This window comes from Pangasianodon hypophthalmus, chromosome 22, assembly GCF_027358585.1.
Source record: "Pangasianodon hypophthalmus isolate fPanHyp1 chromosome 22, fPanHyp1.pri, whole genome shotgun sequence".
In the NCBI taxonomy this organism is placed as follows: domain Eukaryota; kingdom Metazoa; phylum Chordata; class Actinopteri; order Siluriformes; family Pangasiidae; genus Pangasianodon; species Pangasianodon hypophthalmus.
In genome coordinates this window covers 20,883,799-20,911,298 of record NC_069731.1, presented here as the reverse complement: position 1 = coordinate 20,911,298, position 27,500 = coordinate 20,883,799, and the positions used below count along the sequence as shown (strand labels likewise).

The window sequence follows — 27,500 nt, the reverse complement described above, 5'->3', positions numbered from 1 at the left end:
AATGCTGTTCATAGACTTCAGTTCAGCGTTCAACACAATCGTTCCTCAGCACCTGATTGGAAAGCTGAACCTGCTGGGCCTGAACCCCTCCCTCTGCAACTGGATCCTGGACTTCAGGAACTGCATCTCCAACACCACCACGCTGAACACTGGGGCCCCACAGGGCTGTGTGCTCAGTCCACTGCTGTTCACTCTGCTGACTCACGACTGTGTAGCAATGCACAGCTCGAATCGCATCATCAGGTTCGCCGATGACACGACCGTGGTGGGTCTCATCAGCAAGAACGACGAGTCAGCATACAGAGAGGAGGTGCAGCGGCTAACGGACTGGTGCAGAGCCAACAACCTGTCTCTGAATGTAGACAAAACTAAAGAGATGGTTGTTGACTTCAGCAGAACACAGAGTGACCACTCTCCGCTGAACATCAACGGCTCCTCCGTGGAGATCATCAAGAGCACTACATTCCTTGGTGTTCACCTGGCGGAGAACCTCACCTGGTCGCTCAACACCAGCTCCATAACAAAGCAAGCCCAGCAGCGCCTGTACTTTCTGAGAAAGCTGAGGAAACCACATCTCCCACCCCACATCCTCACCACGTTCTACAGAGGGACATCGAGAGCATCCTGAGCAGCTGCATCACGGCCTGGTTTGGGAATTGCACCGTCTCGGATCCTAAGACCCTGCAGCGGATAGTGAGGACAGCTGAGAAGATCATCGGGGTCTCTCTTCCCTCCATCACAGACGTTTACACCTCACGCTGCATCCGCAAAGCCACCAGCATTGAATACTACATCATAATATGTTATGTTTAAATTCACACCATTTTATTATATTGTTATTATTTTGCACTGCTGTTATATCTGACACTTTCACACTAGAGCTGTGTACTGACCAGCGCTGTGCTCTCTTACTGCGCCTGTTGTCCTGGTTTAGTAGTTACTGTCCTGTATTAGTTATTGTACTGGTTTAGTAGTTACTGTCCTGTATTAGTTATTGTACTGGTTTAGTAGTTACTGTCCTGTATTAGTTATTGTACTGGTTTAGTAGTTACTGTCCTGTATTAGTTATTGTACTGGTTTAGTAGTTACTGTCCTGTATTAGTTATTGTACTGGTTTAGTTATTGTCCTGGTTTAGTAGTTATTGTACTGGTTTAGTATTTACTGTACTGGTTTAGTTATTGTACTGGTTTAGTAGTTATTGTCCTGTATTAGTTATTGTCCTGGTTTAGTAGTTATGGTACTGGTTTAGTAGTTATTGACCTGTATTAGTTATTGTACTGGTTTAGTAGTTATTGTACTGGTTTAGTAGTCATTGTCCTGTATTAGTTATTGTCCTGGTTTAGTAGTTATTGTCAACTGGTTTAGTAGTTATTGTCCTGTATTAGTTATTGTCCTGGTTTAGTAGTTATTGTCCTGGTTTAGTAGTTATTGTACTGGTTTAGTAGTCATTGTCCTGTATTAGTTATTGTCCTGGTTTAGTAGTTATGGTACTGGTTTAGTAGTTATTGACCTGTATTAGTTATTGTACTGGTTTAGTAGTTATTGTACTGGTTTAGTAGTCATTGTCCTGTATTAGTTATTGTCCTGGTTTAGTAGTTATTGTACTGGTTTAGTAGTCATTGTCCTGTATTAGTTATTGTCCTGGTTTAGTAGTTATTGTCAACTGGTTTAGTAGTTATTGTCCTGTATTAGTTATTGTCCTGGTTTAGTAGTTATTGTCCTGGTTTAGTAGTTATTGTACTGGTTTAGTAGTCATTGTCCTGTATTAGTTATTGTCCTGGTTTAGTAGTTATTGTCCTGTATTAGTTATTGTACTGGTTTAGTAGTTATTGTCCTGTATTAGTTATTGTACTGGTTTAGTAGTTATTGTACTGGTTTAGTTATTGTACTGGTTTAGTAGTTATTGTCCTGTATTAGTTATTGTCCTGGTTTAGTAGTTATTGTACTGGTTTAGTTATTGTACTGGTTTAGTAGTTATTGTACTGGTTTAGTTATTGTACTGGTTTAGTAGTTATTGTACTGGTTTAGTTATTGTACTGGTTTAGTAGTTATTGTCCTGTATTAGTTATTGTCCTGGTTTAGTAGTTATTGTAATTGTATTAGTTATTGTACTGGTTTAGTTATTGTACTGGTTTAGTAGTTATTGTAATTGTATTAGTTATTGTCCTGGTTTAGTAGTTATTGTAATTGTATTAGTTATTGTACTGTCTTGTGCTGTTTGCATGTGCACTTTATGTAGTAGTGTGTAGTCTCGTGTAGTTCTGTGATGTTGATGTAGCTCCCTGAGGCTGGAGGAGCGGTGGTTCACTGTGTCCTGACTAGCTGTATATGGCTGAAATGACAATAAAGCCACTTTACTTGACTTGACATCCAGCGGTTCCTGAAGGGGAACTTCAAAAACTAGGGAACTTTATAATACCAAGTTCAGTGCCCAAAAGTAAATATTTTTTTTAGTTTTGCACTAATAACTAACAGCTAAATAATTAGCACCACCAATTATCACTGTGCAAAGTGCAAAACAAAATGATCAGACTCTTCTCAGTATTTAACTCATACTGAACATTTAAATAGCAGTTATTAATAATTAAAAATTAAACAGACCATTTAGACAAACTAATGACGTCTAAACATCAATATGGCTGTTCGAAGCTACAGCATTTCTATAGATTCATAAGACCTGCTGTTTTGGAGATGCTCTGACCCAGTCGTCTAACCATCACAGTTTGGTCCTTGTCAAAGTCGCTCAGATCCTTACGCTTGCCCATTTTTCCTGCTTCTAACACATCAACTTCGAGAACCGACTGTTCACCTGCTGCCTAATATATCCCTCACCTTTACAGGTGCCACTGTAACGAGATAATCGACGTTATTCACTTCAGATCTCAGTGTCTTTAATGTCGTGGCTGATCGGTGTAAATCGGATTATTATGTAATTAAGGAATATTGCATGAGCAAGAGTGGTGTTGTGCTGAATATCAGCACGGCTGTGACTCGGCTGCAGGCTGAGTGCAGCAGGTGATCAGAGGTGATCGGAGGTGATCAGACTCGTGCTGATCTTCAGTACAGCAGCATGATTGCGACTGTGATGTCACTTTTACACAACAGTTCTACGAACAAGACATGAATATCAAGTAACTGACATTTCAGACACAATATGGCCGAATATTTTAATTTTTGCTCCAACAATGAAAATAGTTCCCAAAGCAGCTGGATAGAGCGCTGTGCGTTGCCACGGTAACGCACAGACTGGCCGACAGCCCGTAGTAAGTGTAGTAATGATTCCAGTGTAATGAACTATTGGTAGAACTGGAACGTTATGTAGTGAAAAGACGAGTGGAGTGATAGACACAGTGACACGCCTCAGTGCTGTTATACTGAATATCGGCGCTCTCAGGACGCTGCTCGTCCAATCAGATTAGTGGAACAGAACCAACTCCTGTAGAATGTGGATTCTAACATCATAAATTATCTTCTCACTGTTATATTAACAAACCCTGTGATTTAGAAGGATAAAAATAACAGACTTTAACTACAAACTATAAAATTCTCTCTCTGAAAGCTGAGATTAGAGATGACTGGAATAAAGGTCTAGAATTTGTACATTTGAGTTATTAGAGCGTGAATGTTGGCTAAATGCAGTCTAGAACCTTAAACTGCGCCACCTGGTGGTGAAAATGTGTGTTTGAGAAAGTGCAGGTCAGGAGAACATCAACACTTATCAGGCATCCAGTTTCTCATCCACATTTATTTTAATACATCTTGCTCTTAACCAATTTATGGTACCATTTTTAACTTTTCCCCCAATTATTTACATCTGTACAGTGAACACACACATTTCCAAGTGCACACATTACAGTTCTGACCAGAAACATTTTACAAAAAAAAAAAAAAAAAAAAAAGATAGAGAGAGAGAGAGAAAAAAAAACAGAATTTAACCCAATTTAACCCAAAGTGTTTTGTGCTACAGAAACGCAGTAACTCAGGCTGAGAACTTTCCCTAAACCACATCAGCCTTGCACATCTGAAATTAACTGCAAACACGCTTCTAAAAAAGTTAAGGCAGAGACATTTTTCAAGTTTAAATTAAAAATTCAAGTTGTGGAGCAATGTTAAATTATAATGGTGTTTGTGACCAGACTGAAGTTCTTAATCAGACCTTTATCCGTTTGTGGTGATGATGATGATGATGATGATGACTGGATTAAAGACTAAGCATTAGATATTAAATGGGAAGCTGCAGTTTAGGAGAATAACAATGTCCGAGCAGCGTGACGAGCTCCACACGGCAGGAAGACAAAGACGCGGGATCGAGTTCTCTGCCAAAAACACAAACAAACAAAATATCCATCAGGATCCGAGAACAAACTGAACACGTGACCGAATAAACCAGAGAGAAGCTTCAGGAAGAGACGTGACGGATACGTGAGATACGGTCCACGACTGTAGCAGGCTGAGGAAGTGAATCATGTAGGTTTTATACGCACAACTTCAAACACACGTCTGCGAATATGACGATACACAGGTGATTCTCCTCAGCGGTTCCTCTTACTGAGATACGGAACAGCAAGTGACCTCACCTGCACAACACACCTGTAAAGCATGCTGTACTGTAATAGACAGAACAAGAGAGGTGCATCACCATCTCTCACACACACACACACACACACACACACACACACACACACGATCGGGAGTTGTGTCAGTCATGTCAGAACCTGTTGTTTTTACCGTTTTGTTTATAAAGTGTGACGCGTCATTAAGGACGTATCTTACACACGGGCTCAGAAACTTCTAAAGCAACGTGGGAATGGGAGAAACTATTAAAAGTGTTAAAAAGGAAAGAAGATGGGAAAAGGAAAATAAATCAGACATAAAAAGGCATGCACACAGGACAAGGTAACAGTTACACCAGCTACTTTACCACATCAGTACAAATGATTTTGTAAAAAGAAAAAAAAAAAGGATTATCATGTTTGTGCTGGTTTAAAAAAAATAATCAGAGCTCAGAACTCTACTCCAGTGGCAACGCGTTACATAAAAACTAAACACAAATCAGACTGAATCACGCCGGCGTCACAGCTCCGAGTGCTCGCCCCGTGTAGAAAAGAGAAACAGAATCAGACCAGTGTGTTAGTGCCCGGACACTGGGGTTACAAAATTATATACATTCTGATTTTAAAAAAAAATTTAAAGAAAAAAAGAACAAAGAAAAATGTCTGAAAATTCAGATCAGCTCTATTTTCAGTCTGTACTCGCTACCAGCACTACTTTAGTCTTTAACAACAAAAAATCCTCGACCTCCGTCAAAAAAAAAAAAAAAAAAAAAAAAGTTAACAAACACAAGCTTGCTCTCAGTGACAGTGCAGTAATTAATGCCACTGTCCTCCAACAACGGCGCCGAAAGTCCCACATCTCATGAGCGAAAAATAAACGTGTGGTAAATGAAAAGGGGTAAAAGTAGAGAGAGCTGAGAATCCTCCCGCTCCACGAGTGCGTCATCTGCAGGCCCTGATTCAGTGTCAGTGTTCGGTATGTGCGCGTGCAGCCGGGCCGAGAGGAGACACGGTACCGAGCGCTGCGACCCGCCGAGTGTTTCGCTCCTCAGCCGCCGCTCGGATCTCAGGACTGAGGCGCCGTGTCTCCGGCCCCCTGATGACACTTCCAGGCCTCTCGGGCTCGGTGAGGCACGGGTTTGGCAGACACGGGCCGGGTTTCTCTGCTTCTGGGTTCTGCAGAGTCGAGTGAGGCGGGTTCTTCTGTGGTGGCGGGTTTGGACTCGACAGGTGGCTGCTGCGTCGGCGCCTCCCGTATCCTCTGACAGATCTCGGCGTAACTCGGTTTCCGGGGCTCCTGAGCGATCACACGTACGTCACAACATGAGGAAATTCATGTCACAGACTAGTAAACAGCTTTTATTATTATTATTATTATTATTATTAATATAACTAGTTAATTACTGTAAAAAAAATTAACTCAGTCAATAGATAAAGGGTTCTGCATGGATTCTAACGTGGTTCTACTTGGCGTTAAGGCTGCAGATATTGAACCAAAAACATGATGATAAAATTGTTAAATTAAAGTTTAAAAAATAAACTGAATAATAGTCTAAAATTTAGAATATACTGAGTGTGACATCAAAAGCCCAGCATCTTTAAAGTGCCTTCATGTTGGAATATTTTCTTTATTTAAGTCACGGTGAGTGTGAATCACACACCGCTCCCTCTTCACTACACCTGCGCACTACCTAGGGTGTAACACAAGGCTGCGCGGCTGAGGACGTTTATCGCAATGAAGATTAAATATCTGATTAGCGGTTTAGCGGCACTGTGCTGAGAGTCACTCACTGAGGCTGGAGGGATCTGGACCGGAGCTGGACTCTTAGGGTCGGACACTGCGGGCCTCTCTGCCGGTGAGGTCGTCTCCTTCAGCTTCACTTCCTGTGACTTCACTGAGCTGCGGTTTTAAAAACCATCATGAGTTAAGCACGAAAAACGTGTATTAAATAAACTATGTGATAAAACATTGAAATTTACTTTCAGGTTTTATTTAATATTAGAACTAAAGCATTAACAATGAAAACTGACTGATGCAAAAATAAATAAATGAATAATAACTCCACTATATGGTACTAAAAGTTCTAATAAAATTGACTTTAATTGCTGCTTATAACTGGCTTATAACTGGCTTATAACTGGCTTATAACTGGCTTATAGACCAAAGCCTCTGAGCAACAGGATTAATATGATGATCTGGTGATTTAAATACATCACAGTGAACTCTGTGGAGGACAGAACACACGCACACACACGCACACACACGCACGCACACACACACACACACACACACACACACACACACACACACACACGCACGCACGCACGCACGCACCCCGAACACACACACACGCACGCACCGACACACACACACATGCACGCACACACACACGCATGCACACCCCCCGAACACACACACACACACACACACACACACACACACAATGAAATGAAACCATGTGACTGTGGAACAGTTAATTAACTGGTAATTATGTCATAACTATCAGACTTGTACATGATTACAGACAAAACTAATCAGCATCACGCTGTACCTCAGTTTGTAGGTGGGAGACAGTGGGTTCTGCGGTTCCACTGCAGGCTGAGGAACAGGATTAACAGTCTGTGTCGGTTCTCTGTGGGCTCCTGAAGTCACACGGCTGCTCGCTGCGTCCTTATTTACAGGCTGATAAGAGACGGAAGAACCTCAGTGAAATTACTGCGGCACTGAGAGCATCAGTACACTGAACATCTGGCAGCTACACTGAGCTCGGTCATGTACGTCTGATAACGCGCGCACACACGCGCGCACACACGCGCACACACGCGCACACACACGCGCACACACACGCGCACACACACGCGCACACACACGCGCACACACGCACGCACGCACGCACGCACACACACACGCACGCACGCACACGCACACACACGCCCACACTCACACGCGCGCGCACACACGCGCACACTCACACGCGCGCGCACACACACGCACGCACACACACGCGCAAGTGATACTTTACAAAGATTTTTCAGCTCCAAGGCTACAGATCTACAACAAATTATTAAAAGCTCACTCCTATCAGGTATTTTCCTGAGATCATTAAAAACAGCTGGACAACATCCCTGGATTTAAACTCTTCTGAGATTTAGTTTTGGTATTTAGAGACTACTGGTAGTTACGAATCTGACCGGATCACGACGACATGTGGAATCCCACAGGGATCAAGTCTTGACCCATTTTATTCAACCTCTGTACTCTGCCAAATCACACAGAACTACAACGCTGCTTACCAAAGTCATTCAGCTGATACTCAAATACACAAAGCTCTCTCAGCAAGCCACAAACCCACAGACTCGCAGGGTCAGGGTACGGAGCCGAGGAGGAGCTGGATGAGTCAAAATTTCCTTCAATTAAATAAAGACAAAACAGAGGTTATGGACCGACTCCGGATCAGCGCACATCTCGACTCCAGGGGACGAGAAACAAAGACCAAGTCTGGAATCATGGGGTTCTAATAGACTCAGGTCTGACCTTTATTAGCCGCATTAACTCAGTCACCAAAACAGCATTTTGTCTTAAAAACAGAGTTAAAGGCTTATCGCTTTTATTACCAGGAGGATCAGCTTCTAACCGGATTTCCCAAAAAGACCATTAAACATCTGCAACTCATTTTAAATGCTGCTGCAAGACTTCTAACCAAAACCAGGAGAACAAAACATGTTACTGCTGTTCTAAACCTTTACTCTGGCTTCCAGTTAGTTACAGAATCAATTCCAAAATGTTGCTTCAAGTTTATAAATCACAAAACGGTCTGGATCCTGAATACATCTGCTTCACCGTGTTCAGACTGGGTTCAGGGTTCTACCAGCTGAAGCAGCGTTTAGCTTTGATACCGCTCCAAACCGCATCCACAACTGTAGCCACAAATGTAAATAAATATCTTTAAATCTAGATTAAAACCATTTCTTTTTTTCATGAACTTGTTATAAAGTGCAAGTTCTATCTATTGCACTATATTCTTTGCACTTTCATTTTGAATCTTAAATAATTTCATTTAAAACTTTAATGAGTACTGCTTTACTACTCTTTATTATTTTAAATTTTCCTCAAATCATATTTTTTGTCATCTTTTATAATTTTTATTTTATTTGTAAAACACTTTGAATTGCCTTGTGTAGGAAACGTGTTATATAAATAATAAATTAGATAATGAGGCCTGAGGATCAGACACATTTCTTTGTTCTGATTATAACTTGTCACGTGAGAGATTCTCAGCCTGTCTGATGAGACCTCAGTGAACCCGTCACGCACTCCAGAACCACAACCAGAACACTCGGTCCTGCTTGGTATCACACAGGAGTTCTGATCGGTCCTTGGTACTGAAGGAATCTGCCATATTTCTTACACTGCATTATAATCAATCCTTCTATTATTGTCAGAATGATTTACACTGAAAATCAGCCAACAAATCAAAATAACTGCATCTCTAAACAAGCACAAGTTTAACGAGCAGGACTTTGACAAGAGGGCTGTTTAATTTCCATCTGTTTGCTTTTCCTTGGAAAGGTTTCTGCTCTGAGACATTATCATGAACCAACACCCACCACGACACTCACCAACACACCTGGTTTACAGAACGCTCGGGGAACAAATCTCATAAAAAAGATTACTAAAAGAATTTAGATAACGTGTTTGAACACAGGGTTTCTCAACTTCAGTGTCAAATTTCCCCCGCTTCAGACACAAAGAGAAACTTTACACAGGACTACCTAATTAGATCATAACCTGGTTCAGGTGTGTATCAGGTGTGTTTGCAGCAGACCAGTACAGGACTGAGGATCCCTGAGCTTATAAATATAATTATAATTGTATATTTATTCTCTTAACGCTTCTAACGCTTTCAGCCTGGTTTTACATCCTGTAATCCTATAACACTGGTTTCATTCAGCTGTTCTTAATGATCTTAACTGATCTGATGCAAATATCACTTCTGCATCAACGTGAAGAGAGAAGAGAGAGAGAAGAGACGGAACCTTGTCTTTAGCAGCTCCGGTGACGATGTCTGACAGTCGGTTCTCCAGACTGCTCTCAGACTTCACTTCAGGCTTGAGGTTTCCAGCAGCACCAGGCAGGGGAGGGAAACTCGACAGTCCCAGCTCGAAACTGGGAGAAGGCGCACGCTCCGGGGCTGGAGGAGGCGACTGCGTGGACGCTTTCTGTAAAACAAACGAAATAAATACATACAGCTGGACCTACTTACAGCTACACACCAGCTGAGAGCTTTATCATCCAGATGACTTACTGTAAACTTATCTTCTCTCCTTTTCTTGTAGCCATAGCCATTTCTCCTTAAAAAACAAAAACAGAAGATCAGAGAGCAGGTTGGAGAGCACAGAGACTGAACAGGTGTTCGTTAACTTCAGTTAGAACGTGTAAAGCGTTGTTTCAAACACACAGGAAATGATCACATCACAGGTGTGGCGTATTACCTTCCCCTCCCCATGACAGGTGAGTAATCTGCTCCGTTCATCTCCATGCGCCCGCTCCCGACCTGCTCCCTGCGAGGGTAACTCGGAGCGCTGGATAATCTCGGCCGGCTGCCCAGCTGATGTGCGTGTGGTGCTCGGGTCCCGTTGGGAACGCGCTCTGTGGAGTTGGTGAAGGAACCGGGGTTCTCCAACAAAGCGGTTCCTCGTTCAGCAGCTGGTGCTGAGGGTCGTATGTGGCTCTTATTGTGGTTCCTACATGAGTTAAAATGCACGTGCACACACACACACACACACACACACGAACAATAAGCAGGAGGAAGAGCGATACACACACGTTTACTTTAGTTCTAAAAGAAAGGCACTTCACCGGTTCCTCGGCTGGTACGCTCTGGCAGTTAAAGGTGCAGTGGCTGATTTAAAGGTGGGAGATCCAGCGAAGCCGTTGATGAATCCAGGATTAGTGAAGGGAGTAACCTAACGGGCAGAGGAGATCATTACTGCACTGATTAACTGTATCATTAATTAACGCCAACACTTTCACTTTCTCATCTGGGATAAATGAAGTGCTACAGCAGCAAAATAAATACAACACTGATGTATAAGTCAGAAATAAGACGCTTGGGGACGTGCTGTTATAGGAAAATAATCAACTTCAGGGAAGTACGATACGGTGTGACTGAAAAAGCGGAGTTACGCTTACCACCAGGAAGTCGATCAATTTTTATTAACAGCAAGTTAACAGAAGTGCTTTATTCATCTTATACCGCAGCAATTTGTCAATAACTACGTTTTTTCAATGACACATCACGCGTTTTATCCGTTTTTAGTTACATTTAATGATGTGGAACGTCTGTGAAACAAGTCACTGAAGATCAGGAGACATGTGCTGGCTCAGCGCCAACCTGAAGTGTGTATAAACAGAGGAACGGCCGTGTGTGTGTGTGTGTGTGTGTGTGTGTGTGTGTGTGTGTGAGGTGTAATACTGACCAAACTGGGATCTAAGTAGCCCTGTGTGGTGGACCAGCCCTGATGAGTGACCAGCCTGTAGAACGGGGGGAACTGCTGCTGCGCCCCAAACGCAGGCGGGATGTAGTACGAGGTGTAGCGCTGCTGCATGTTCGAGGACATGTCCACGGGCCTGTATCCATTCTTTGGCACAAAAGTGTTGACTGCGATGGCCTTGGCCTTGATCCGCGCCTAGAGTCAATTCAAAATTATAATAAAGTTAATAAAGTGCTCACATCATTTTAAATAAATAAAATCATTAATAACAGATCGAAGGCATACTGTGATGAGGTTTACCTTTATAGGCTTTCCTTGAAAAGTCTTCACTTCCTCTCTGAGATACTGATACGCCTGCGCAGATAAAGCAAATATAATTATACAATAATTACACAATAATTATACAATCACACCAGAATAATCCAGAATTTATTAAAGAAATAGAGGGAGAAGGAATAAGAGTCAGGTTTACCAGCTGTGCATCTGCCTCCGACTCAAATGTGATGAACCAGTTATCATTATAGGCGAACTCACAATGGACAAACTTGGGCAATTTGTCACTCTTAAAGAGCGATTCCACTTCCTTAAAAAGCAAAACAATCGTTATACAAAAAGGTTACACAGACAGCATTGACTATTTTCCACATGAAGGTTATCAGAGGATAACGTTTACCTCAACAGGCGTGGCTTCAGGCACCTCTCTGAGGATAACGATGCAGCGATTCTGATTTGGCCGCACTTTCTCACCACATTTATCCACTTGCACAAGAGGAAGTGCTGCAAAATATTTAAAAAATATATAAATCCCAAGCCACATGTAAAACATTAGAGAAAAGATTAATCATAATTACTGGCTGATGATGACATACTCTTTAAAATATCTGCAATAAGATCGACATCCGTGCTGAGCTTCTTGATCTGATCGAGATTAGCTACAGTCACGATGGGCACGTACTGATCGCTGTCCATCTGAGAGATGAGGTACATGTCGTTGGCGAGATTCTCCCTACGAGATCAGGGGGAAAAAAAGAGCCAGAATAAATCGAGCTGCAACTTCAGCGTCCTTGGATAAACTCTTTTTTACAAAGCCTCACATTGTGTAAGAGCCTCCTACACAGTCAGAAATCTACACCCATGTCCACAGCGGCTTCGTATAATTCTATTATAAACAGCATCAATACTGTGATGAAGTATTCAAACCACGCAATCCAGTTAAAACCTGAACTAAAAAACACTTTACAGAAACAGGCACAGTAACCTCATTAAGGCTTACAGTCAGCTCCAAAAGTATTGACACCCTCAGTCAAGATAGGAGAGAAGAGGTTATGGGAAAAACGTGTTAAATTACTTTAATCTCACACTGATGAGAGAAATCTAACCTTGGCACCTCAGCATTCGGTGCTCTGTGTCTCCTCCCTTTGCCACTGTAACGGTACCGAGCCGTCTCCTGGAAGGTTTCGGAGGATACAGAGTGAGGAACCTGAGAACACTCCTCAGTGCAGAACCTCTCCAGAACCTCGGTCCTCTCTTGCTTTAACTGTTTTTACCCATCTTTACCAAGGGTGCCAATAATTCTGGAGCTGACGCGATTCAGACGCAGATTTATAAATATACACACACATTAATTACGTTATGCAACAATCCTGAAGCCAGTAATCCATTAAAGAGCTGCACATCGTTCCTCCTCACAGGGTTTGTGAAATAAAGCAAAGACAAAAAGCCTTGAAGTGAAGGTTAAAACCAGCACCGAGCTTAAACCCGAGACGAGGGAGGATCAGCACGATTACCGGCCCACAGAGCTCCGAGATAATTACCTGGAGAGGCAGAACTCCAGCGTAGCCTTCAGCTGCTCTCTGAGATCTTCAAGCTGCTTGGAGGAATCTGAGCCATCACTTCCTACTCAAACAAACAAACAAACAAACAAACAAACAATTTCTATTGATGGTATCAATCCCAAGTACACAGTGCGATCCGAACCACGCCGTGTTTAATGCTGGTTTTTAGTGACAGTACCCTTTACGCTGGCGTCTTGCTGTGAGCCGCTGGGTAACCGACTGTCTGCTGTTTCCATGTCCACGGGTTCTGGTGGTTCTGCTGAAGGCAGTCCTACTGAGACGGGTACTTGTGGTTCTTCATTCCATTTCTCACCGTCATCGCTGGGCACATAACCTGGAACAACAAAACAACACGCAGTTTTATCATCAGATAAAAGTTCGTTTTAAACAGACTGTGCAAGTTTTGATTAAATAATATCTGATTAACAGGCAACAGCGATGCAAATTCAATACAGCGTACAGTTCATATTCTACGATTAAAGAAGACGCTCACTTCAGCAGTTAGTCAGGGGTTCGCAAACTTTTTGCAGCCAGGGACCACTTTAATATTTTAAAAATTAAAAATAAACTCCGTGAACCCGTTCAGAACAGATTTATTTTGTAAACACAATCCAACTATTGTAATATCAGGATAATTAATTAAATATAAGCCATGAAACTTTCTGCCAGCACAAACCCATTAGGATCCTCGTTAGCTTTAATTAAAGCGACCAGTTAAACAGTATAATAATTACAGGAACACGGTAATGATGTAGAGAGCTTTGATAAAGCCGAGTTGTGACTTCCACCACAATAACAATATAAAGAAACCAGCATTAGCGTTAGGGCCCTGCTTCAGCGAGACCAGCGGAACACTCGGGGTCTACATGAATCAATCAATCACTGGATTTCTTTCTAAATAAATATCAATAATACAAGTGCTGCGCAATCCCTCGATAAACCCATCGAGCCAAGAGAAAAATAATAATCAATTTCCTGCCACATCTTTTTAACAGATTTCTTAGAGGAGTTTATTTTGGCAAATTACACCCAACGCTGTCCTTCTTCTTCGAGCTGATGTCTAATCTAGACACAGACTTGGACTTCCTCCTCTACAGATAAAACTGTTGGATGTGTAATCAGATTATTAACCACTGAGAAAGCCCCAAGTTAAATGAATCGTATGTGTGCTGAATAAGCAGATAATCAGAGAAAAACCAGCTTTTGTCTAATTTAAAGAAATCTGTTAAAGGCTTTAATCTAATATTGAATGCTGCAGCCTGACAATGAGGAAAATTTGATTCTGAGATATATATAAAATCTAAAGTGTATTTGTTTAGTTAAAAATCTAAATGAAACCAAGAACACTTCACCATGAGCTGTGAGGGCTTTGTGAAGGTTTACCTCCCGAGTTTCCCGCGTCACTGGAGTCGACCCATGACTGCAGACGGTGCGTGTAGGCCGCTCCAGACGCTTCCCGGTTAGGAATATAACTGGCCCATGCTTTTGCGTTAGGATTGAGGTCCGAGACCTTGGTGGATTCCTAAGAAAGAAGACGTAAATCAGCCAGATAAATTTCACACATCAGATTAGTTATCGAGCCACACAGCATCGACGCAGACTTACGAGCTGCCCGTAAGCATTTTGCCAGTCCCACACACAGGCCCCATCAGAAACTAACAGGCTGTATGGGTACGCCGCCGCGAACGCCTGCACACGCTCAGAGTCGAGAGCCGCATCGGCTTTACCTTCCTCCTGTCCGTCTCGTCCCATCAGCTCTTCCTCAGAGAGACGATACTGCCACGCTGACTCCAGCTCAGGCTCTCCCGCCCACACAGACAGGAAGGGACTACAGTCTCCGTCCTCGTTCACCTCGGATTTACCGAGAAGATCGGAAACCATGTTCAGCACACCTCGCTCTCTTTCTGACTCGTTTGTGGAGGCCAGACTTTGTGGATTTTCGACCTGCGCAGGGACAGTGACTGCGTTTGGGCCGAGAAACTCAATCTCATACGAGGGCATGCTGGCGTAAAGGTCGACCTGGTCGGGCTCGACGGGGAGAGGAATAACTTTATCGGCACTGAAACTGGGAACGGGGCACATTCCAGCAGTTCCAAGACTACGCCTAGAACCTGAAACATGCAACCCATTAAGCTGATATCCCTGAAGTCTGCTCGTCACAAAGCACTCCATGCCTTCATCAGAGCTATCGTGTCCTTCTAAGGCATGTGCTGGTTCTCCAATTTCAAACATTGGCCTTATGGTTCTCCCAAGAGGAGCTCTGTAGTCCATCACCACCTGCTGCTCTGCAGCGCTGATCATGTGCACGTCCTGCACCTCTCCACGTGACAGTTCTGGCTCCTGATTGGACGGATCAGAGGAGCTTGGCGTCCCAGTCTTCCCCAAGAGAGTGTCTGTGGGAATGTGAGCACTCTCGCACTGCGTACTGTTTTTAGACAATGTGGCGCTCTCGAAGGTGTCAGGCGGCTCGGCGTGACGGGACGAGTGGACAGACAGGGCGGCATTTTCACTGCTGCCTTCCAGAAGTAAATGAACTACTTGCTCATCATTATTTCTGCCAAGAGTAAAGTCAAAATCCATCGATGTGGAATTCTGCAGTTCCATTTCAGGAGCTGTAACGTGACCGATACTTAATGAAAGTTCATTCGGTCCTTCCACCGCGTGTTCATTAAAGCATTCGGCCTTAATCAGGGTCTCGTTCAGGCAACATCTGTCTTCTTCCTTCAGGTTAAAACGTTCCTTGGCTGTGGCTGGAAACATCTGTTTTGCACTGATTTTGAGATCTTCAGGGTTTTGTAAAGCACCTTCCAGAAGATTGGCGTGTGCAGAGAAGTCTGCATCAGATGAAGCGACAACAGACGGCGGTGAGAATTTCTGCTCTTTCCGCGTTAAATTCTCACTGAAATCCTTCTCTAAACTCTGATTAGCTTCAAGAGGATCATCGTAATCAGTGCTGGAGTTTATATGCACAGAATTCTCACTCGTCTCTACATGCTCGCCTGCAGTCTCAGATTCTGGCGCTACGTCTGACAGCTCGGAGGATGAAATGTGACAGGTGACGTCCTCCATGCCAAGGTTAATTTCTCTCTTTTCTGCATCATGGTGAGTCAGCAGGAGACAGGCATCAAACCCCGGGTAATCAACTAACCCTGTCCGAAATGGCTTTGGCTGAAGCGCATCACTATTTCCTCCTGAGATATCTGATGTGAAAGAGTTTAAGCTCTGAACCGAGTTAAACTCGGATCTGGGTTCCGGTTCTGTGGCCGCGTCTTCCCTTTCAGCATAAGAACATATGGACTCGCCTGGTTCCGACACGCTGTCTTTAACAGGAGAGAAACAGGATTTAGAGCTTGGATTTAATGTGTCAGCATCTCGGGAGCTGCTCTCTGTGATAAACCCTCGACTCTTCAGATCACGCTCACTTTCTAATGAAGAAGCAACAGAAGATGAAGGTTCATCCTCGATACTCTGAGACACACTGGAGATTTCAGAGCATAAAAAGTCCTGAAGTGATTCATTATGAGGTTTTACACGAGAACGTGGCACACGTTCAGGCCACGTTTCGCTCATCACACTCAGGTTCACCTCTGTACTGGGTTCTACTTGCTTGGGTTCTCCACAGCTATTTAAATGATTCTCCTCGTTATCCAAGTCTCTTGACTCTGAGGAGACACTTTTGGGTTCTTGCTCTGGTGTTTCTGAGCGATGAACTTCACAACCCATTTCTGTCACTTCTAGTTTGCAGACATTAATTAGTTCTGGGTTGGTGTTAACACGCGTCTGACGCGAGCAGTCCTCCTCTGTCTGATCCACCACGGACGCACTGAGCCGGTCGTTTCTCCCTAACAGATCAGGAATGGTTTCATCTACAGTCTTGTGTAAACCAGTGAGGTGAGATTTGTGTCCGTGCGTTTCACTTTTCTCCTTCAGCAGGTCTTCAGGAGGAACAGAAACACATTTTTCTGACGCTGTATTTTCATCCGAGCCCACGTCACAGAACGTCCCGATGACGTCAGGGAGCACTTGAACCGTGTTTAGAGGTGGGAGATCTTCAGACACCATCTCGCCATCTTCTAGTGTTTCTTTGGTCCCATTTAAAGTTTCTAAAGCAGCATTACTCAGTGGGACGTCGATAAACACCTTTGTTTCAGTATTAGTTAATAAATCTGTATGACTGAATGCTGCAGGATGCGTCACGACTGCTGCTTCTCGCTCACCCCCGAGATCATCCGCATCAATCGAACAAATGCTGTAGAAGCTTTGGGTTCTCCTCTTCAGGCTGCAGTCTGATATCAGGAAATCAGATCTTTTCTCGTCTGAATCGAGGAGATCATCACACGGATATTTAGTTGTGAAGAAAACGTCAGATTTCTGATTGGCGCTGCTCTTCTGATCCTGTTTCTGAGGGATCGAGACCTCCGAGCTGACGTCGTCTGAAGTGCACGTGGCTCTGACGTGACGAACGTCTGGTGCGAGTGTTTGCGCAGCAGGTGTGTTCTCACATCGGGGTTTAAAACGTGTTGAATCTACACGCTGAGACGGATCGACTTCACAGAACCAGTTGGCTCGTTTTACTGCATTTTCAGCTATTCTCTGTTTTACAGAGTTCGACACCGCCGGCTCTGTCTGAGCCTCAACGTCTGAATCTTTTGAAACTTCCCCCAGGAGTTTATCGCACGAGTCATCCTTCAACTCGTCCCTCACGGCCGTGCCGTCCTGCACGCTGCTGCTTCTCTTATCAATAGAGCTGAGGCTCGCTGAGAGGGCGGCGGAGGAAGCGTCACTCCTAAAATCCACAGCTCTGTTCGTCTGGCCGCACTCAGGACGCTGCTCCTCGGCCAGCTGGGTCACAGAAGAGTACTGTTTAACATCCTGATCTGAGCAGCTTTCAGTAACGGACGTCTGAAGAAGACTCGTCCTTTCGCTGACCAGATTAGGGTTGAGCTCTTTACTAAAACAACACCCCATGGTAAACTTTAAAGTAAAAATCCTTCCAGCAGACAGACCTCAAGCAGCTGCTCTCAACGTGGCTGACAGAGAGAGAGAGGGAGAGAGAAAGAAAGCGAGGTACAACATGGCGCTTGAGCCCCCTCCCCACGCTCAAAATAGCACTTTTAAATTTGTACAAGTGTCTCACATGGAGCTGTCACTCAAAACTCCTAATCCCGCGAGCGTGAGATCAGATGAATGGGCTCGGCTCTGAGCAAGGCTACGCTCTTAAACTCGGCATTAAAATACTGACTCATTTTATATGCAGCCTGAGAAAGTGCCAAAACATTCTCTAAGACATTTTAAGAGAGAGAGAGAGAAAACAAAAACAGACCAGATTAAACACCACAAGAAAAATACTTTACCAAAAGAGGAATCTCTTTCTTCCTCACTTCCTGCCCCTGCTGCTCCTCTGGCTCAGCTAGATCTTTCCCTTCCTGGTCTGAAGTCATGAGCCGTCCAGCGTCTGGCTCTTCTCTCAGAGCTCTCAACTTCACCACGGAGGCTGCGAGAGAGACACGAAATACACAACCTGAAAAAAACATTGAACATCCCACAGTGCTGCTGGATTCTGATTGGTCAGAAGGTGTTGATTAATTTTCTATAGCAGCAGCTCTGACAGTAGCGCAGCTTAAAAATCACAGATTTATATTAATGCACTCTCGTTTCTATAGTAACAGCTCATTCACAGGGACGCGTACAGCAGACGCTCCACTGATAATAAACAGATTAAAAAGAAAAGCGTGGAATCAATAAATATGATTTTTATGTAACATTTATGTAACATTATGGAAGGAGTCTCCAGTGTCAGCGCTTTGTAACAGTCAGAGGTAAAGCTGTAACTGTAAGTTTTCCGACATCTTCAGGACAGAGGAGTTTACGCTTCTTTGCGGTTTCTCTGTAACATGCGGAACAAGCTGCGGTTTTAGAAAATAAATCTGCACAGCGCAAAATACACACGTTTCACCTAAAGCAGAATTCTGCCCAGAACGAAGCGTCACATCAGTGCGTTCTCTCACAGATTATTACTCTAGAGACAGTTAACTGTTTAAAAAGTTGAGGAAAGTTAATTTTAATACTGCAGAAGATTAGACAATATTAGATTAGACTCAGATTTAATTAGAGTCACACAAAATTAAGGATGCGCGATATATCGGCGGCCATATTGGTATCAGCGATAAACATTAATTAATGTTATTGTTATCGATCCAATAAGAAAATCAGGTCGATATATTAAAGCCGATAAATTACGGATTATTTCCTCCAGTCGAACCGCTTCAGACGCGCGCTGCTCGCCGTGTGGGTTTTGATTGGTGCCTTCCGCATGACATCAGAAGAGTTTACGCTTGAGAAGACGCGATGCTGGCTGTGGGAGAGTTTTTCACGGTGAAAAGAGAGGACGCCAGAATTGCGATGTGCAACACCTCAGCGTGATGTAACGCGAGGAGGCAGGAGAACAAAAACCTTCAGCACAACTAATTTAATAAATCATCTGAAGTTTCTCCATCCCGAAGTTTATAAAGATTTACAAACAAGCGTCACCGCCAAACACACAACAGCAGTAGCGATTACCGACATCAAGCCTCGACTACAAACACCTGACAGTAGGAGGAAATTCCACAAGGACAGTGCTAAAGCAAAGCTATCACATGCAAAGCTATAGAAAAGCTCCGAGCGAGCGCAGCGTCTCCACTGAGAGCCGCGACAGAATCACACACGCCACAAGCACTTAGATTCTTTATGTAATGTTCAACGACTTGTTTTCATTATTTACACATTATTTTATTTTTTGTCACTAATAGATTTTTTCTTTTAGGGGTACAGAAATGTAAAGAATCTTTAACTGGTTCAAAGTAGAGGCTACATCTGGGAAAAGAAGTTTCCTTGTTTTCAGCAGTTAAGGTTGTAAAATAAAAGCAGTTTTTCACTGCATATGTTCGCCTTTTGTTCTTGAAAACAGACTCACAAACATATATCCAGGTTTAGATTTATCCCGACACATCGCAGAATTAATCACAGAGTAACGACTGAAAAATAAGAGAGGGGTCAGTAGTCAGTAGAGGGGTCAGTAGAGGGGTCAGTAGTCAGTAGAGGGGTCAGTAGTGGAGTCAGTAGTCAGTAGAGGGGTCAGTAGTCAGTAGAGGGGTCAGTAGTCAGTAGAGGGGTCAGTAGTGGAGTCAGTAGTCAGTAGAGGGGTCAGTAGTGGAGTCAGTAGTCAGTAGAGGGGTCAGTAGAGGGGTCAGTAGTGGAGTTAGTAGTCAGTAGAGGGGTCAGTAGTGGAGTCAGTAGTCAGTAGTGGAGTCAGTAGTCAGTAGAGGGGTCAGTAGAGGGGTCAGTAGTCAGTAGAGGGGTCAGTAGAGGGGTCAGTAGAGGGGTCAGTAGTCAGTAGAGGGGTCAGTAGTGGAGTCAGTAGTCAGTAGAGGGGTCAGTAGAGGGGTCAGTAGTCAGTAGAGGGGTCAGTAGTGGAGTCAGTAGTCAGTAGTGGAGTCAGTAGTCAGTAGAGGGGTCAGTAGTCAGTAGAGGGGTCAGTAGAGGGGTCAGTAGTCAGTAGAGGGGTCAGTAGTGGAGTCAGTAGTCAGTAGAGGGGTCAGTAGAGGGGTCAGTAGTGGAGTCAGTAGTCAGTAGTGGAGTCAGTAGTCAGTAGAGGGGTCAGTAGTGGAGTCAGTAGTCAGTAGAGGGGTCAGTAGTCAGTAGAGGGGTCAGTAGTCAGTAGAGGGGTCAGTAGTCAGTAGAGGGGTCAGTAGTGGAGTCAGTAGTCAGTAGAGGGGTCAGTAGTCAGTAGAGGGGTCAGTAGTCAGTAGAGGGGTCAGTAGTGGAGTCAGTAGTCAGTAGAGGGGTCAGTAGTCAGTAGAGGGGTCAGTAGTGGAGTCAGTAGTCAGTAGAGGGGTCAGTAGTGGAGTCAGTAGTCAGTAGAGGGGTCAGTAGTGGAGTCAGTAGTCAGTAGAGGGGTCAGTAGAGGGGTCAGTAGTGGAGTTAGTAGTCAGTAGAGGGGTCAGTAGTGGAGTCAGTAGTCAGTAGTGGAGTCAGTAGTCAGTAGAGGGGTCAGTAGAGGGGTCAGTAGTCAGTAGAGGGGTCAGTAGAGGGGTCAGTAGAGGGGTCAGTAGTCAGTAGAGGGGTCAGTAGTGGAGTCAGTAGTCAGTAGAGGGGTCAGTAGAGGGGTCAGTAGTCAGTAGAGGGGTCAGTAGTGGAGTCAGTAGTCAGTAGTGGAGTCAGTAGTCAGTAGAGGGGTCAGTAGTCAGTAGAGGGGTCAGTAGAGGGGTCAGTAGTCAGTAGAGGGGTCAGTAGTGGAGTCAGTAGTCAGTAGAGGGGTCAGTAGAGGGGTCAGTAGTGGAGTCAGTAGTCAGTAGTGGAGTCAGTAGTCAGTAGAGGGGTCAGTAGTGGAGTCAGTAGTCAGTAGAGGGGTCAGTAGTCAGTAGAGGGGTCAGTAGTCAGTAGAGGGGTCAGTAGAGGGGTCAGTAGAGGGGTCAGTAGTCAGTAGAGGGGTCAGTAGAGGGGTCAGTAGTCAGTAGAGGGGTCAGTAGTCAGTAGAGGGGTCAGTAGTGGAGTCAGTAGTCAGTAGAGGGGTCAGTAGTGGAGTCAGTAGTCAGTAGAGGGGTCAGTAGTCAGTAGAGGGGTCAGTAGTCAGTAGAGGGGTCAGTAGAGGGGTCAGTAGAGGGGTCAGTAGAGGGGTCAGTAGTCAGTAGTGGAGTCAGTAGTCAGTAGAGGGGTCAGTAGTCAGTAGAGGGGTCAGTAGAGGGGTCAGTAGTCAGTAGAGGGGTCAGTAGTGGAGTCAGTAGTCAGTAGAGGGGTCAGTAGTCAGTAGAGGGGTCAGTAGTGGAGTCAGTAGTCAGTAGAGGGGTCAGTAGTCAGTAGAGGGGTCAGTAGTCAGTAGAGGGGTCAGTAGAGGGGTCAGTAGAGGGGTCAGTAGAGGGGTCAGTAGTCAGTAGTGGAGTCAGTAGTCAGTAGAGGGGTCAGTAGTCAGTAGAGGGGTCAGTAGAGGGGTCAGTAGTCAGTAGAGGGGTCAGTAGTGGAGTCAGTAGTCAGTAGTGGAGTCAGTAGTCAGTAGAGGGGTCAGTAGTCAGTAGAGGGGTCAGTAGAGGGGTCAGTAGTCAGTAGAGGGGTCAGTAGTGGAGTCAGTAGTCAGTAGAGGGGTCAGTAGAGGGGTCAGTAGTGGAGTCAGTAGTCAGTAGTGGAGTCAGTAGTCAGTAGAGGGGTCAGTAGTGGAGTCAGTAGTCAGTAGAGGGGTCAGTAGTCAGTAGAGGGGTCAGTAGTCAGTAGAGGGGTCAGTAGAGGGGTCAGTAGAGGGGTCAGTAGTCAGTAGAGGGGTCAGTAGAGGGGTCAGTAGTCAGTAGAGGGGTCAGTAGTCAGTAGAGGGGTCAGTAGTGGAGTCAGTAGTCAGTAGAGGGGTCAGTAGTGGAGTCAGTAGTCAGTAGAGGGGTCAGTAGTCAGTAGAGGGGTCAGTAGTCAGTAGAGGGGTCAGTAGTCAGTAGAGGGGTCAGTAGAGGGGTCAGTAGAGGGGTCAGTAGAGGGGTCAGTAGTCAGTAGTGGAGTCAGTAGTCAGTAGAGGGGTCAGTAGTCAGTAGAGGGGTCAGTAGAGGGGTCAGTAGTCAGTAGAGGGGTCAGTAGTGGAGTCAGTAGTCAGTAGAGGGGTCAGTAGTCAGTAGAGGGGTCAGTAGTGGAGTCAGTAGTCAGTAGAGGGGTCAGTAGTCAGTAGAGGGGTCAGTAGTCAGTAGAGGGGTCAGTAGAGGGGTCAGTAGAGGGGTCAGTAGAGGGGTCAGTAGTCAGTAGTGGAGTCAGTAGTCAGTAGAGGGGTCAGTAGTCAGTAGAGGGGTCAGTAGTGGAGTCAGTAGTCAGTAGAGGGGTCAGTAGTGGAGTCAGTAGTCAGTAGAGGGGTCAGTAGTCAGTAGAGGGGTCAGTAGTGGAGTCAGTAGTCAGTAGTGGAGTCAGTAGTCAGTAGAGGGGTCAGGAGTCAGTAGAGGGGTCAGGAGTCAGTAGAGGGGTCAGTAGTGGAGTCAGTAGTCAGTAGAGGGGTCAGTAGTGGAGTCAGTAGTCAGTAGAGGGGTCAGTAGTCAGTAGAGGGGTCAGTAGTGGAGTCAGTAGAGGGGTCAGTAGAGGGGTCAGTAGTGGAGTCAGTAGTCAGTAGAGGGGTCAGTAGTCAGTAGAGGGGTCAGTAGAGGGGTCAGTAGTGGAGTCAGTAGTCAGTAGAGGGGTCAGTAGTCAGTAGAGGGGTCAGTAGTCAGTAGAGGGGTCAGTAGTCAGTAGAGGGGTCAGTAGTGGAGTCAGTAGTCAGTAGAGGGGTCAGTAGAGGGGTCAGTAGTGGAGTCAGTAGTGGAGTCAGTAGTCAGTAGAGGAGTCAGTAGTGGAGTCAGGGGTCAGTAGAGGGGTCAGTAGAGGGGTCAGTAGAGGGGTCAGTAGAGGGGTCAGTAGAGGGGTCAGTAGTCAGTAGAGGGGTCAGTAGTCAGTAGAGGGGTCAGTAGTCAGTAGAGGGGCAGACATAACGCTCCTTGTGACGCAGGATGAAGGACGCTGCTGGTTTCTGGTGTCTCAGAGTCTGAGCTTCACCCTCCCCGAGCACAAACACGGAGAAAACACCACAAAACTCCCGTAAGCTGCCTTGTGCTAGTGACACAACGGTGGAGATAAACTATACTGTTGAAAGGAACTGAACTCCTGAGTGAGCTGGGAACCCGTACCGGAGACCCGACTCGTACCGGGGACCCGACTCGTAACGGGGAACCGACTCGTAACGGGGAACCGACTCGTAACGGGGAACCGACTCGTAACGGGGAACCGACTCGTTTAAATCATTCCACTTATAAAATCTGCTCCACTGCAGACAGCAACTGCCACCAGGTCCCTCAGTCCTCAAGGAAGTGATTCTGCTGCTTCCACTGAGATTATTCTGCTCTTTAACCCCTTTGTGTTCTTAAAGCCTTTAATTCCACACCGGCTTCACAGACAGAGCCGGCCTCACAGACAGAGCCGGCCTCACAGACAGAGCCGGCCTCACAGACAGAACCGGCCTCACAGACAGAACCGGCCTCACAGACAGAGCCGGCCTCACAGACAGAGCCGGCCTCACAGACAGAGCCGGCCTCACAGACAGAGCCGGCCTCACAGACAGAACCGGCCTCACAGACAGAACCGGCCTCACAGACAGAACCGGCCTCACAGACAGAACCGGCCTCACAGACAGAGCCGGCCTCACAGACAGAGCCGGCCTCACAGACAGAGCCGGCCGGGTCCTCGCTCTGCCATGGCCCGAGAGACGGTTCTGAGGCGGTTCCTCTGGTTCTGCATTGTTTGAGTGATAAATGATGAATCTGGCCGAGTTTTGCGCCGAATAACGACGAGAACATCTCATTTTACGCTGTGAGTCAAATAACCAGACATCAGATACGTGTTAGTTTTGGAGCGTCATTTGATTGAGGCTCATACGGGATGTGAGAAACGCACAGAGTACTACACTAATAATATAAAACTGCCTTTATAATATCACAAAAATTATCTGTTTAAGGAAACAGAAGCCTAGAAGCACTGACTCAGGACCTCTCTTCCTTATTTATTATTATTATTATTATTACTTTTCTGAGGATCAGCCACTAATTTGAGATGAAACCTGGAGGAAAACACCTGGGGTGTGTGTGTGTGTGTGTGTTTCTCCTGAGATGATTAATCTCAAGTAAAATAATTCACACAATAACTATATCATCTGAACAGGTTTAATGTTTAACAGTCACTAAATTAAACAGAGGAAACTAAACAGCTGAGATAAATATAAACTAGCATTAATAATAAAAAGCACTCTCAGGGGATCATGATTAACTCCACAGTTGTGTTTATCTTAAAAATAAAACATAAAACTCAGCAGTGAATCGAAACCTAACTGAGCGACTCGCTAACAGGAAGCTAGCCGCGTGATTAGCATTCCCGAGTGATCCGCGATAAACACAGATTAATGAGATTAATGAGATTAAAGTGATTATTGTAATTAAAGTGATTATTGTGCTGTCAGCAGCAGATCAGCAGGTATTTGGATAAATGATGAAGGAAATGTTCGGGACGTTACACTCCAGGCTAACAGCTGGGAGTGCTGGCTAATTAGCATGCTAGCTAGCTACCGTACTGACACGATGGCTAATGTACTGTTAGCGCACTAACTAGTTCCTGACTAAATTAACTACGCTAACGAGCTGCTGGATTGTGTAGCGGTGTGTGAGAGTTAAAGCAGAGCAGGAGTGTGTGTGTGTGTGTGTGTGTGTGTGTGAGTGTGTGAGAGAGAGAGAGAGAGAGAGAGAGAGAGAGAGAGAGAGAGAGGGGAGACGCACCTGTGTGTTTAATCCGCACTCTGACCTGCTGCTGCGCTCAGGGCCGGAGCTCCTCTTTCTCTCTCCTTCTCTCTCTCTCTCTCTCCTCTCTTCTCTCTCTCTCTCTCTCCCTCCTCACCCGCAGGAACAGCTCTCCCTCTGAGCGGAGGCTCTGCTTCACTCGCCTGTAGCTCCTCGGCTAACTTTACACTGTAAAACCCGGACTAGCACGCAGCTAGCGCGCTAACTAGCCTAGCATCATCACTGCGCTGTTATTCTTCGAATCGGCGGTGACCAGAACTCCGCCTCGCGCTCCCTTACTTTACTAACACGAGCTCGAGCGCGCTATCTCTCTCTCTTTCTCTCTCTCCCTCTATCTATCCCTCCCTCTCTCTCTCTTTCTCTCTCTCCGGTTTGTATTTTAACCCGAGTCGCAGCTTCCTCCGCCTCCCACTCTGTGTTTTCACTTTAGCTTTAGCTTTAGCTTCGTCCCTCAATGAAATCCCGCCTCAGCGCCGCGCGAGACTCCTGCGGTTGGCCAGCCGGCGCTACGGAAACCAGCAGAGACCAAAAAAGCGCAAAACGCGAAGTGATTTCTAACCAACATGGCGGAGCTTCTCCCTGTGAGACACTCCATCACTGTGGAACAGAACAGCCTTTAACACTTTATAATAATAATTAATAATTAATAAAATAAATAATATACTTCTAAGAATGTGTAAATGCAATTTAATGGCATTTAATACTCGTTATTTTAAATAATATAATAAATATATTTATTTTTATTATAAATAACACTTTCAACTTATGTTTAAAATGAGTGAAATATTCTCATATTAATCTGCAAGTTTTTTTAAACATATTTTATTAATTAATGCATTTCACACATTTCAGTCTCTTCTTTGAGCTGCACATTTCTGAAGATTATACAACATGAACTTTTATTAGTATAAGAATATTTTATGGGAAAAAAGTTCTATTTTAGATTTCTGTTTTTACCCACAAATTCCTCATATTGTGATTTTGGTGTTTAGACATTAAAAAAAATCAATATTTCAATAATCAGTAAATCCATGATGTAAATAACATAAGCATATATATTTACACTTTATTATTTAAGTCTGAGATGACACTTCAGCTGGACTAAAATTATTTATTATGTATTATTTACTATTGTTTTACTATTTACTTAATTTTTATTCATATAATTGTTTATTATTTACTACTGAAATGTTAGTAGTGTTTAGAGATTATTAGGATGGGAGTAAGAAATGTAATGTTTTTGTTCATATTCTCCTGAAATAAGTTGGAAAGTGAAATAAATGGAATATAAAGCAGAATAAATGATTAGAGTTGCAGAGTTAGACACAGAGGCATCTGAAAGATGTGTTCAAATGTGATTAACTTGATGTGAGGTTCATTTTGCTCTTTTAATATTAGAATATTATTTATATTAAAGCCTGGAGTTTATTTCAAAGCTTCATCTTTATTATTATTAGTAGTAGTAGTAGTAGTAGTATTGATAAATACATCGCGTGTCTGCACTCTGATTATGATTATTATTGTTATTATTGTTGTTATTATTATTATTGTTGTTATTATAATTATTATTATTATTGATAAATACATCGCGTGTCTGCACTCTGATTATGATTATTATTGTTATTATTGTTGTTATTATTATTATTGTTGTTATTATAATTATTATTATTATTGATAAACACACCGCGTGTCTGCACTCTGCCCCTGGAGGCAGCGCTGCAGTTCTCGGTTTGTCCACCAGGAGGCGCGCTGAGATCAGAGTGCGCTCGCGCCATTTCGCGGCGCTGAGTGCCGCCAGATGGCAGTTTAGGATTGCTTCTCTGGCGAAAGGCGCGGTTCCGCTTGAGGTCTAAATTAGTATATAAAACATAAAGTATTCTTTCATTATATTGACCCAATTATCGCAAGGGCGTGTTACGGAGATTTCTTTTGTGGCGGGCAGGAGGTAAGTTTGCGCGAGTTTTGACCCTTTGGCGAGATCTTTGTGAGGTGAGGGCGCGCTAGCTGAAGCTAAGCAGCTCGTAGCAAAGATGGAGGACGCGCTGAGACACTGAGGGAGTGGGGGAGGGGAGCGAGCGCGCGCCTCTCTATGGCCACCACACAGAGACCAGCAGTGTGTGTGTGTGTGTGTGTGTGTGTGTGTGTGAATAATAAACACACATACACCTCACTTAGCGTGTTGTTATAACACTGAGGGAGAGCGTGGGCTTTATCGCGGGTCTCTGTGTGTTTGTGTTTGTGTTTATTGTATAGTTTGTGTTATTTACACGCGGCAGTGTGAGGCGCGCGCGCTGCTAAA

The 27,500-nt window shown here is 44.5% G+C and overlaps 2 protein-coding genes across 6 annotated transcripts in view; one reads left to right on the top strand and one right to left on the bottom strand.

Moving 5' to 3' along the window:
* Nucleotides 1-3,730: 3,730 nt before the first annotated feature.
* On the bottom strand, nt 3,731-25,706 carry larp4b (La ribonucleoprotein 4B). 2 transcript variants are annotated; one of them, XM_034298138.2, is made up of 17 exons: nt 25,181-25,706; nt 18,239-18,378; nt 14,268-14,406; nt 13,063-13,218; nt 12,864-12,945; nt 11,919-12,055; nt 11,723-11,826; nt 11,522-11,632; nt 11,350-11,403; nt 11,035-11,244; nt 10,415-10,521; nt 10,048-10,299; nt 9,861-9,906; nt 9,592-9,774; nt 7,107-7,237; nt 6,346-6,454; nt 3,731-5,851 (listed from the first exon to the last, which is right to left on the bottom strand). In XM_034298138.2, the coding sequence occupies exons 2-17, from the start codon at nt 18,323-18,325 to the stop codon at nt 5,621-5,623; spliced, it is 2,139 nt and encodes a 712-aa protein (XP_034154029.1). In that variant the 5' UTR covers nt 18,326-18,378; nt 25,181-25,706; the 3' UTR covers nt 3,731-5,620. The 2 variants fall into 2 exon arrangements, with proteins under 2 accessions (XP_034154029.1, XP_034154028.2); XM_034298137.2 differs by lacking the exons at nt 18,239-18,378; nt 25,181-25,706 and adding an exon at nt 14,490-18,125.
* Nucleotides 25,707-26,929: 1,223 nt separating this feature from the next.
* stag1b (stromal antigen 1b) overlaps nt 26,930-27,500 on the top strand; it is a 26,134-nt gene continuing 25,563 nt past the window's right edge. For 2 of the 4 annotated variants that reach the window (XM_034298046.2, XM_034298045.2), the window contains exon 1: nt 26,930-27,146. The gene's annotated coding sequence lies outside the window, so the exon portion shown is untranslated. The remainder of the gene's footprint in view (nt 27,147-27,500) is intronic. The other 2 variants (XM_034298044.2, XM_034298043.2) reach the window with 2 other exon arrangements.